The 13,185-nt window shown below is 45.2% G+C and overlaps 1 protein-coding gene across 1 annotated transcript; it reads left to right on the top strand.

Moving 5' to 3' along the window:
* The first annotated feature begins 6,207 nt into the window (after positions 1–6,207).
* LOC149437993 (E3 ubiquitin/ISG15 ligase TRIM25-like) lies at positions 6,208–8,219 on the top strand. Its single transcript, XM_089660375.1, has one exon. It carries the CDS (start codon positions 6,223–6,225, stop codon positions 7,786–7,788), a length of 1,566 nt encoding a protein of 521 aa, XP_089516501.1. The 5' UTR covers positions 6,208–6,222; the 3' UTR covers positions 7,789–8,219.
* Positions 8,220–13,185: the final 4,966 nt, after the last annotated feature.

Consider the following 13,185-nt stretch of genomic DNA (forward strand, 5'->3'; position numbering starts at 1 on the left):
TTTCGCCTTCAACCAGACCCGCTCCTCTTCAGAGGTATCGTGTGCGTCTATTAGCTCTTTCATTGTGGCAGCATATTCCCCCATCTTTGTCTCAATATGATTTGCTCTGTCTCCTACAGCAGTGAGCTCAGTGTTAAACGTCCGCATACAAGCCTCATCATATCAGCGTGAATGGTACTTCAGCATGTCTTTTAGAGTAGTATCTAAAATTGGTTGATCAGAAGTGAGGAAAGCTGTAATGGATTCTGGTCATTCTCTAGTTTCCTCCTGTGGATCATGGTTAGAACTCCTCTCACATTGCTGCATATTAGAGTCATCCATCCTGATCCTGGATTTTTCTGGGCTTCTAACTGAAGGAGTCGAGGCTTGTGATGCTTCAGCAGAACCTGGATTGTTTCTATGGAAGTTGTCCTGAACTTTATGTGGAGATCGATGAGCTGCTGGAGAGGAGGAATATGATCCTGCCCCATCTTGTCCACACCGCTGCTGAGGCTGGGAGAAGTATGCTGTCAGTTTTTGGGGTCGGTGACCCTCTTCTTTTCCCAAGCACCAAGATTGAAGTTAGGGAAGTCAGACCGCTGGGTTGGGGTAAAGTTATAAAGCCCCCGACAGCTGTCAGCTTCTGTGTTTATCCACCGGGTGCTGGAGCTCCGGTTCTAAGGCACCATCTTGGCTGAGGTCAAGCCACACCCCCTATATGCTCTTATTTTAACTGCGGATGAAAAATCTCATCCAACAGCGCTGCCCACACTGACTTATGTATGTTCTGAGAGCAAGTTCTGTTGCTGTCAGAATAAACAAGTCGTCGCTGCAGCTGAAAGCATTCCTGCAAAGAAAACAGCAATGGTTAACAATAACACAGTAAAATTGTAACAGTAGAAAAGTAAGACAACAACAACAAAAACTATAACTATTTTTGGTTTTTAAATCTTTTTTTGGACTTGAACTTTATTTTTTGGGTTTTTTTTACTTTTTTTAATAAACTTTAACTTTTTAAAACAGATTGTAGAGTCTCTCCAAATGCGATAGCCAGTTTCCTGACTACCTAACATCTTTCGAGACGCCATGCATATCTGTGCCCTGAACTGTGCCGTGCTGTACCCTATGCTAATACTCCACTAGTGTGTGGTAGCGATGGAAGCTGTCCTTGAGGCAGAGACCAGGTTGGCCAAGACAGGAGGAACAGAAAAAGTGGGTGTCACGCCTAACTCCATGTTTGCTACAGACACATCTTTTTTGGGGTGTCCTTTGGATTAGGGGTACTAGGAATGGCATCGGGAAAATGCTTCTCATGCAGCTGGCTAACTGCATCTGGGTTGGGGGTTTGGGGCATAACACCTTCTGGATACAAAAGGGTCGTGATGATCTCTTCCTGGAATTTTAGGAAGGATCCACTTAGTCCCGTTGCTTTGTAAAGCACAAAAACATTGTACAGAGCCTATTGAAATAAATAAACAGACACTATTTTTGTACCAGTGTCTGTATTTGCAGGAAACTAAGTACGGCTTCATCATCTGGTCGTTGAAGTCCACCCCACCCATGTGAAGGTTCTAATCATGGACACAGAGGGGCTTCTCAACAACACCAGCTGCCGTGGCAATTGGGATGGTCGCATCTGTTTGAATGAAAGACAGGACGAAAACATTCAGTTTTGTCCTTCCACTTCACTGCGATCAGTTTCTAATTTCTCAAGCAGGCTTTTTCCCCCTTTCTAAGATGGGTATTTACAAGCCGTTGGGGGGAGCTAAGGCGATTAGGTCACATGGTGCCACATGTGCCAATTCCAAGATTGTACAAATGTCTAAATAGTGGCACGCTTGAATAAAAATTGTCCACATATAAGTGGTACCCCATATGGAAAAAGGATGACACCAAGTCCCAAACTATCTTGCCACTGCTCCCCATGTTGTCTGGGCATCCAGGGGGCTCCACGTGACTATCTTTTCCCTCATAAATCCTAAACTTATATGTATAGCCTGTTGCCCTCTCACAGGTCACAGACATCTGCAAATATTTGGTTAAGGTGATTTACGAGGGGCAGAATTTTGTGGAGTTGGTCAAATTCAGGGTTACCCCGAGGTCGACAGAGTGTATTGTCACAATTCATGTTTTTTAGTAATGCCCATGTTGACGGTTAGGCCCACCAAAAATTTTAATTCAGAAACTGTAATGGGTTTCCATGTGAATAGTCTGGCAAGGTTTGAATTTGGGTTGGCGACGATAAATTGTTGTGCATATAAATTGCTTTGATCCACAATCAATGCATACAGATCTTCCAAGGAAAACCGCTCCAAAAAATCAAGGGGAGTAGTTAAATTTGCTGTTTCCACCTGAATTCCGGGTTGGGCAGTGAATGGGGGAAGTATGGGTGCTGCAGAATTTGTGGGCTGCCAATCGGGATTTGCAAGCACGTCTGCAAGAACACTAGGGGCTCTATGGGCCTGTGTGCAAATTCTTGGTGGCTGCAGGACAATACACACCACCCCCACTGACTTCACCATAAATATCAATAACACCATCCTCAGTCCATCCCCTCATGCCAGGGTACTAGGTGTAATCCTGGACTCCAATCTGTCCTTCCAGCCCCTGATCCAATCGCTGACACAATCATGTAGACTTCACCTCCAGAACATCTCCAAGATACGCCCGTTCCTAACCCCAGAAACCACTAAGCAACTTATTCACTCCCTCATCATATCACGCCTCCTCATTGGCCGACCTCATCGCAGGCTATCCCCCCTCCAATCTATCATGAACACTGCTGCCAGACTCATCCACCTCACTAACCGTTCTGTATCTACCACCCCTCTCTGCCAATCCCTCCACCCCTCTCCGCCAATCCCTCCACTGGCTCTCAGTTGCCCAACGGATAAAGTTCAAAACACTAACAATGACATATAAAGCCATCTACAACTCTGCCCCAATTTACATAAGCAATCTTATATCTAAATATCACCCAATCTGTACTCTCCGCTCCTCGCAAGACCTCCTACTCTCTAGCTCCCTTATCTCCTCCTCCCATGCTTGTCTCCAAGACTTCTCCAGGGTGTCACCCATCCTCTGGAACTCCCTACCCCAATCTATCAGACTATCACCTACTCTACTGACCTTTAGGCGATCACTGAAAACCGATCTCTTCAAGGAAGCCTATCCCGCCCTCTTCTAATACTGGAATCCTCCACTCTTCCAACCAGTCCATCCCCCACAGTTATTACCTATTGTACCATTCACCCCGCCCTCCTAGATTGTAAGCTCCAAGGAGCAGAGCCCTCAAATCCCTCTTGTATTGAACTGTATTGGTACTGTATTGTCTCCCTTATATTGTAAAGCGCTGAGCAAACTGTTGGCGTCATAAATCCTGTATAATAATAATAATACTTGTGCTTGCCACCGTACCAGCTTGTACTACACTTATGGGACTCGCCACGTCACCAAGTGAAACTGCATTGTGCTGGTATGTGAAAGACAGGATGTACTAGGCCACTGGTGCTCGCCAGTTCACCAAAAGGTAGTGCGGCACTAGTACTGGCACCCTGCTACATATGAGAATCATCATGTGATTGTAACATCTCCTCAACCTGGAAATAGGGTCAGTACGCCTGATCTTAGCAGGGACCTCTTCTCCATCATCTGAGCGATCTGTCAGGGTGCCGCTGCTGTCTACAGGTTCGTATTCTGAGGCTGATAATGTCAGTGAATTGAATGAGACCCTAACCAAGAAGAACTAATGGGGCTTTGAAAGTACCAAACCATATAAATCAACATTAATTACACAAAAATGTGAAAACAATTAATTAAATTGAACACCTTTTTATTAGGTTAAAAAGAATCCACCAGCAGGTGGCACATGACCATCAAACATATACATGGAAAGTCATAAAATACAATTGATGAGATCGGCCACAATGAATGTTGCTGATGTCTTAGATGCAAAAACGGCGTCACAGGCATCAGCTACATAGAACCATAAGCTACAACCTAGATCCTAATCCAAGACATATTAGTGCATGGCTACAACTTGGAAGCATAGAATGATACTTAGTTGGTACAAAGACACCTAGACAGATGGTATCTTATTATGGGTGTTGATGGACATATAAATACATAACTTCCACTTGAAACCATGAATAAGCACTTTGTTGAAAGTTCCAACGCTTTTCTCGGGACAATGCCCGCTTCTTCAGGGAAAACAAAACACAAATTCCTACAATAAAGCAAAGATAGGACCAAAAACATATAATCAATATATAATCATACAAAAAATTTGATAAAAAACAAAAGTTGAAAAAAAGGTTTAACAGCAATTACCAGTTCGCGATCCCAGCACACTTCCAGATGACCCATGCGAAAGTATAGGACATGTCAATCATATCTGGATGGAGAAAGGGACCTCCAGCAGCTAATGAGGAATGAACGTCAGTCAGGAGAGGATCTAAATCCACTTTTGGATAGCAGAATTGTCATTCTAGGGAATTACAAAGTACATTGGTCACAGATGAACCCTCCAAGGAATCCCAACTACACCCCTACTCTCCACATTGGTCATACGTCCAAACTCCTCAAATAAGGGGGGAAGAAAAAGAGATTTATTACAGACAATAAGTATTAATTAGATCCCCATATCAAATTCAGCTTGGATAGCTTAACAACATAGTACAAATGTACCTATAAGTGCGCAAGCCCAAGTCCATCCCAATAAATGCAACAGTATTGTTCGTACATTGGCCATGTGTTCCAAAAACGGGGTACCAAAAAAAAGGGCTAGGATTGTTTCCTGCCAAAGAGAAGAGGAACTGTAAGCAGCTAGGATCGTCTCCCATCAAGAAACGGGGGAGAGATAAACCTCACCCCCTCTTCCCCCGTGTAGTCCTGAATTGAAACAAGCCTGCCAATAGCGGTCAATTGGTGTCAAAATGGCGGCATTGGGGCTGTACTGCGCATGCGTGACGACATCACTGATGCACAGCGATTATGTCATGACATACGCCATCATCGTGTCACGCAACGTGACATAACATATCAAAAAACATCACGGCCATATTATAGAAGTCCAAGATGTAAAACAGATGGCAACCAAAAGGCAAGGAGTCAATAGGGGAGAAAATCCATTGTAGAACAAGAAAGAGACCCCATTATAAGTCAATGGCTCATTCAGGACACACAGAGTAACAATGAAGTAATGGCAAAGTAGTGGGAAAGGTAACGTATATGCCAAAAGATCTAAAATGCATCCAGGTGGTTGCATCAGGAGATAGAATTTATGACAAAAGGTCTGGAATACATCCGGGAGGTTGGTATCATCAACTGGTATTACAGGTTGTAATACCTGCAACAAAGAAAAATACAATAAATCCAAATAATCGTAAATCAAGAAGATATTTACGTATAATACATCATATATGAAAATTATTCATATAAAAAAAATTAAAAAAAGGAGGATAAAGATAAGTGAATATATAAAGAAAATAGCTAAACTAACAAAATAAAAATGAATAAAGGGGCTATACGATGGCAAAACATTGCAAGGCAGAAAAGGTTTGAAGCGTATGGAATCATGCAAGCCTGGAGGCTGAGTGGCCGCCATGTTGTGTATCCATCGTGCTTCTTTATGAAGGATACGACGGTCCCAATCACCGCCTCTCGAATCCAAAGGGACTCATTCCAAGGCAAAGAACTTAACACACTGTGCATTTTTAGCATGATACCAGGTTCCGTGTCTCCCTATAGAGGAAGAAATATCTCCCGACTGAATAGCGGAGACGTGGTCATAGATCCTTTTCCAGAATCGATGTTTAGTTTTACCGATGTAAAAACTTCCACTTTTGCACATCATCATATACACCACCCCTACTGTTTGGCAGTTGGTATAATGTCGTGTCCTGTGGATGTCCCCATTTGGTAGAGTGTGGTTATGACGTTCTGAGATGAGCTGACAGTCTGCACAGTTGCCACATATAAAGGTACCTTTATATCAACATAAGTCTGATGTACCCGGTCTTGTAACATGGCTCTGTACTAGTTCATATTTAATGGATCTGTTTCTACGGTACGTGATTTCAGGTTGCGTCTTCACAAAACTCCTCCTTCTGTACTCTGATCTCCGTGTCCTATAATACTCACCCAGCCCAGCCTCCCCCTGTGTAGGAGGGTGTCACCCCTCCCCCACTGCATTCCTCTCCATTGTCAGAGACTTCCAGTTTCGTTTCTCTTCTGCTGTCAGTGATGGCGTCTTCTGCTCTGAGAGCTGAGCTGGAATGTTCCCTCTGTATGAACATTTATACCGATCCTGTGACCCTGAAATGTGGACACAACTTCTGCCGGGTCTGTATTGATCAAATACTGGATACACAGGAGGGGTCTGGAGGATATTCCTGTCCTGAATGTAGGAAAAGGTCCAGGAGTCGTCCTGCACTGCACAGGAACATAACACTGCATAACATAGCAGAGAATTTCCTGTCTGCTCAGCCAGATCAGGAACAGTCTGGGGTCTTCTGTACTCACTGTGTGGACTCTCCTGTACCTGCTGTTAGATCCTGTCTACACTGTGAGGTTTCTCTGTGTGATAAACACCTGAGAGTCCACAAAAAGTCCCCAGAACACATTTTAACTGACCCCACCTTGTCCATGGAGAGCAGGAAATGCTCCATCCATAAGAAGATCCTGGAGTATTACTGCACTGAGGATGAGACCTGTATCTGTGTGTCTTGTTGTCTGATTGGAGAACACACAGGACATAAGATGATGTCACTGGATGAGGCTTCTGAGAAGAAGAAGGAGACACTGAGGAACGTTCTGCAGAAACTTCTGACAAAGAGAAAAGAGATGGAGGAGAGAGTCCAGAGTCTGCAGGAACACAGGAGGAAAGTAGAAGAAGAAGCTGGAGACACCGAGAGAGTCACTGCCCTGTTTATAGACCTCAGGAGACGTCTGGAAGACCTGGAGAAGAGAGTCGTGAGGGACATCTCCGGGAGGGCAGAGTGGGTCTCCATCTCCATCTGGGATCTTGAAATAAAGAAGGTGGAGCTCTACAGGAGGATATGTGACATTGAGGAGCTGTGTAACATGACGGATCCACTGACTGTCCTACAGGAATCAGACACAGGTGACTTGTGTGATACTGAGGATGGAGATAATGAGGACAGAGAGAGACATGAGGACCTCCTCCATGATGGAGGGGGGCTGGATGTGGCGGGGGTCTTACACACAGGTTTATCTGATATAATAAGAGAGGTAAATGTATCCTTCTATATACCAAGGGCTGCAGACATATTACTGGATGGAAACACAGCTGGTAATAATCTACAGATATCAGATGGCGGGAAAACTGTGTCCAGGTCAGATATAAACCAGAATCACCCAGAAACACCAGAGAGATTCCAGTATTCTCAGGTGATGAGCAGTCAGAGGTTCTCCTCAGGGAGACATTACTGGGAAGTGGATGTCGGGGGGTCAGAGAGCTGGATAGTCGGGATGTGTTACCCCAGTATAGACCGGAGAGGAGAGGAGTCATGGATTGGATGGAATAACAAGTCCTGGGGTTTGGTCAGGTCTGGTGATTGTTATTCAGTGATACATAACAGACATCAGATCCCATTACCCCCCAATCCCTCCAGTAACAGAGTCAGGATATTTCTGGATTTTGAGGCCGGGCGGATCTCCTTCTATGATCTGTGTGACCCGATCCGACACCTCCACACCTTCACCACCACCTTCACTGAGCCCCTCCATGCTGGGGTACATGTAGGGAGAGGTTTTATAAAGATATGTGGGGGGAGGGGGGAGATGTGAGAACTCCGCCCACAGTCTGGTGATGTCAGATGAAGAATTGGAATTCATTTCATATTCCTCCAATAGTATATAGAGGTGGGTGGGGCTTCCTGCAACTTTTTGTGCTATTAACAAATGTGAGATTTCTCCTCTGTCACCGATCTCTGTGATTGGGTAGAATTTCTGTCCAATTACTGGAGTCACAATAACATTGGTCCTAAAGAAATGCCCGCAGCGATAAAAGAAGAAAAGAATTAGCGAAGGGCAGGCATGACTAGGCCCAGAGTGTAAAGGAAGACGTGTGAGGGGTTAATGATTGTTTAGAGTTGGTAAAGGATAGCTGGGGGATCTGGTTGGTAGAGGAGAGTGTAGGTGGGGTCTCCTGTACTTTAGGGTGGGGTGTTCTGGGGAGGGACGTCAGTTAGGAGCTGGACGTGGGAGAGAGAGCTTCCCTCCCGCCCGCCCTGTTTGGTGAATGTTGTGTTCCTCCTGGGGGGGGGGGGGTTAATTTGGTTCCTGGGCGGTGGTTGGTCTTCGGAGGCGGTTCTTATCTTGGAGGTACAAAATGGTGTGGGACCCCTCGTTGGTATGGGGGGCCCGGGAACATTCCCAGTTACCCGAGGTTTAACTGGAAGGTGGTGGTGCTGCACTGCGGACGGTATGGTTGTCTCCGAGCTGGTTGGTTGCGGCTGGAGGCCTAGTGGAATATGGTTGTCCGCAGGTGCATTTCGGATCGTTTTGGGGTGCCTTCAAAGGCCAACGACAACTCTTTATGTTTTCTGTTATAAGGAATGGTTGATGTGTTTAAACTTGATTTGTTAATAAAAGGCCGTGTTGGCCATTGTACTCCACAATTGGTGTTGTGTTTTCTGTAAGTATAGTAAGTAAAGGGGATTGGTATGGAAGGGTAAAGGGTAAAGGTGGTGTAGTGGGGTCTGGATGAACCTATCTCGGGTGCACTAGTCATGGTCAGTGATGATGATGATGCAATCAATCTATCCATCCATCGATCCATCCCACACCAATCTTACATAATGCATTATAAATTTTAGGTGGAAAGTCATCACAGTGTGCAACATCAGTCATCAACTCTTGCCCCTCCCCCTTCACCCTGCCCCTCTCCCATGTGGTCCCTCTGTGTGGGGTGGAACCATGATCAGATATAAAGGGTGGTGTGTGGTCACTGTGATGGGATAGAATGGGGTCACCTCTCTTCTCTGCCCCTCCCCCTCCTACACTACAAAGAGATGGAAATAAATGTAACAATCTGAGAGGAAATATATGAAGACGTCTTCTACAGATTTACTACTGAAAGAAATAATCTGATGTACCAGAGAGCCCAGACTGTGTTTCTTAGTCCCCGGTCACAGCGGTGCGACTCGTCATGTGAGTTGATAGTTTCTCATCACATGACAAGTCGCACTCTATTGTCCACAATGGAAGCGGTCATACCGGTACAAATCCCCCGCCATCCGAGTCGCACCGATTATGAAAGTTCTTCCTGCACTACTTTTTCCAAGTTCAGCTGCGACTTGCATAGACTTGTATATAAAGTCACACAGATGTCCTGCAAGTCGCACCTGAAGTCGCACTGACATCCGACTTTGGAATCGAGCGACTTCAAGTGACGTTTCCAGATTACAAAGTGGGATCCAGTGGGACTGAAGACTTAGTTTGTAGGCAGAGTGGGTCAGGATTAGATCCCCGGTCAGGTGTTTCCTATCTGGGGCTCCGTTAGAAAGAGTTCTCCTCACTTCCTGTCCTGGTGACATGTTCCTAGACTGGGAGAGAGGAGAGCATGGGGTTAATCTGTCACTTTATCTTTCTGGAAGAGTCTGAGGAAAGCTGGGGGCCAAATCTTTCACATGGCCGGGTGCCCCAAAGTATGTGACATTGCCTGGGGCCCACAAATAGGTCCCATTACCAGGAATCTGGGTAATATAACATTGGGGGCCCCCATATATTTTGTAAGGTCTGGGGCCAAGTAAAAGGGTTGGTTAAGAGATGGCCGCCTTGGGTGGTCCAGCAGGAGGCGGGGCACAGAAAAGGACGGGGCCTGCGACATATGGTGGTGAAGTAGGTCACAGATCATGGGGGGCACATGTTGGATTTTTTGCCTTGTCTCAGCACTGCCTGGGGGCCCAAAGTATGTCCCATTATGTAAGGACCCCATAAATGTCAGGTTGTTTTGGGGGCCCAAATGATCTTAAAGAGTCCCTGTCATTGGCTCATTCAAGGTAGTAATCGTCCCCCGACCCACTTCTATCCACTCTCATCGCTTCCCCATCACTCGGTTCCTCTGTCCGAGTCCTATCCCATGTAAGATATATGTCGGGTTGTCTCAGGATTGATGATGTCACCCCTCCATCATGTGACCATACGTAAGCCTGCTGATTGGCTCCTCAGGCCTGAACACTGTATGTTGGGAGAAGATCACAGAGACTGGGGGTCTATGGAGGGTCTTGATGGAGCAACAACAAAGGAAAGTATAAGTGAGTATGTACGGCTCTTACGTCACCTACATAAGGAGGTGGGGCATTATTTCTTGTGGCTCCTCCCACTACATGAGCGCTGTGTATGGCGAGATGGGACGGTGAAGAATTGTATAGAGTTTCGGACCTGAGACAGAGTGTAGAGAGTAACACGACTTGTCTGTGTTCGAGCTGTGATGTCATATTAGGGGCGTGGCTTCTGAGGGCACCCAGTGTGGGCAGTACAGATAGAGGGGTACTGGCCCTTTAAGAACACCTCTATCTATCTATCTATCTATCTATCTATCTATCTATCTATCTATCTATCTATCTATCATCTATCTATCTATCTATCTATCTATCTATCTATCTATTATCTATCTATTATCTATCTATCTATCTATCTATCTATCTATTATCTATCTATCTATCTATCTATCTATTATCTATCTATCTATCTATCTATCTATCTATCTATCTATCTATCTATCTATCTATCTATCTATTATCTATCTATTATCTATCTATCTATTATCTATCTATCTATCTATCTATCTATCTATCTATCTATCTATCTATTATCTATCTATTATCTATCTATCTATTATCTATCTATCTATCTATTATCTATCTATTATCTATCATCTATCTATTATCTATCATCTATCTATTATCTATCTATCTATTATCTATTATCTATCTATCTATTATCTATCTATCTATTATCTATCTATCTATTATCTATCATCTATCTATCTATCTATCTATCTATCTATCTATCTATCTATTATCTATCTATCTATTATCTATCTATCTATTATCTATTATCTATCTATCTATTATCTATCTATCTATTATCTATCTATCTATTATCTATCATCTATCTATCTATCTATCTATCTATCTATCTATCTATCTATCTATCTATCTATCTATCTATCTATCTATCTATCTATCTATCTATCTATTATCTATCTATCTATTATCTATCTATCTATCTATCTATCTATCTATTATCTATCTATCTATTATCTATCTATCTATCTATCTATCTATCTATCTATCTATCTATCTATCTATCTATCTATCTATCTATCTATCTATCTATCTATCTATCTATCTTCTCTATATTCCTCTGCTCCTCCCAAACAACTGTACATTGCACCCTCACCGCTTCCTTCTCCCCTCTACGGCACTCACCACCTCCTCCTAATACTCCACTCTCCCACTGACCCAAACACCTCCACTGGTAGATTTACGCGCTCTTGTACATCCCGCTCCCATGCCACCTTTCTCACCCTCTCCTCTCCTAAACGCGGGGGACATCTGCCCTGCACCCTGGTCCTTCACCACCTCGCTCACCCACAAGGCACCCTCTCACTTCCACGAACTGCCGCAACCCGCTCAACCTAATACCGGTTACCCTGCTCCCCAAAACCACCCCTCCTTTTTCGTGTGCACTACTGAACGCCCTTTCGGTTTGCAACAAACTTACCGCCATCCACAACCTTTTTGTCTCCCGCTCCCTCAACCTCCTAGCGATCACCGAAACCTGGATCCAAACCACCGACTCTACCTCCCCTGCGGCACTCTCCTATGGAGGTCTCACCTGGACCCACTCACCCAGACCCAGCGGTTGAAAAGGTGGAGGGGTTGGTATGCTCATGTCACCGTTGAGCACCTTTCAAGTCCTCCCAAACCCCCCCTCTCTATCCTTCTCCTTCGAGGCCCACTGCATCTGACTATTCTCTCCAATCCCTCTGAGGATTGCAGTAATCTATCGGCCTCCTGGACCCGTGTCTCACTTCCTCGTTGACTTCTCCACCTGGTTACCCTTCTTTCTCTCCTCCGAGCTGCCCACCATCATCCTTGGAGACTTCAACATCCCTATCAACATCAATAACCCAGCTACATCCCAACTCCTCCACTTAACCTCTTCTTTTGCACTTTCACAGTGTATACAATCCACCACCCACTCCGACGGGAACACCCTGGCCCTTGCTGTGAACATAAGCCAACCATAGACAGTTCAAATCTTGGCTGGTTCAGCAGCGATCGGCCAAGATTCGATACAAACAGGGTGGATGGAGAATTCCTCCACTACATATCGTCTGTAATCGCCTAAGCTCCCACCTCAATGACAACAACCTCCTTGATCCCCCTACAGTCTGGCTTCCGTCCCCTTCACTCCACCGAAACCGCCCTACTCAAACTCACCAACGACCTTCTAACCGCCTAACCTAATGGCCACTATTCTGTGCTCCTACTCCTCGATCTCTCCGCGGCTTTCGACACAGTCGACCACCCCCTCCTCCTAAAAAAACTACACTCTCTTGGCCTCAGAGACTTCGCCCTCTCCTGGCTCTCTTCCTATATATCACAGCACTCCTTTAGTGTTACCTATAACGCTGCCACCTCCCCCTCACTCCCCCTCTCTGTTGGGGTCCCTCAAGGCTCCGTCCTCGGGCCCCTTCTCTTCTCCATCTACACCTCCTCCCTTGGCCAACTGATACACTCTCACGACTTCAACTACCACCTCTATGCTGACGACACACAAATCTATCTCTCTACCCCTCGCCTCACCCCTTCAGTCTCCGAATCACCCGCCTACTGAACAACATATCGGATTGGATGTCACTCCACTTCCTCAAACTGAACCTTTCCAAAACTGAGCTCCTAGTTTTCCCCCCAGCCCGCCCCCCCCCCCCCCCGACTTCTCCATTATGACCAACAACGCTGCCATCAGTCCCACCCCGCATTCCAGAGTACTTGGTGTCATCCTAGAATCCAATCTGTCATTTCAGCCCCAGGTCCAATCGCTGACAAATTCATGTACACTCCACCTCCACCTCCACAACATCTCCAAAATACGTCCGTTATTAACCCCTGAAACTACTAAGCAACTCATTCACTCCCTTATCATATCACAACTTGACTACTGTAACTC

Source organism: Staurois parvus, unplaced genomic scaffold (assembly GCF_062004578.1).
Source record: "Staurois parvus isolate SC_StPar_1 unplaced genomic scaffold, SC_StPar_1.0 ptg001231l, whole genome shotgun sequence".
NCBI classification, from domain to species: Eukaryota; Metazoa; Chordata; class Amphibia; order Anura; family Ranidae; genus Staurois; species Staurois parvus.

Excerpts from the sequence above, each read along its gene's own strand:
- LOC149437993 (XM_089660375.1), top strand. The coding sequence starts at position 6,223 with ATGGCGTCTTCTGCTCTGAGAGCTGAGCTGGAATGTTCCCTCTGTATG.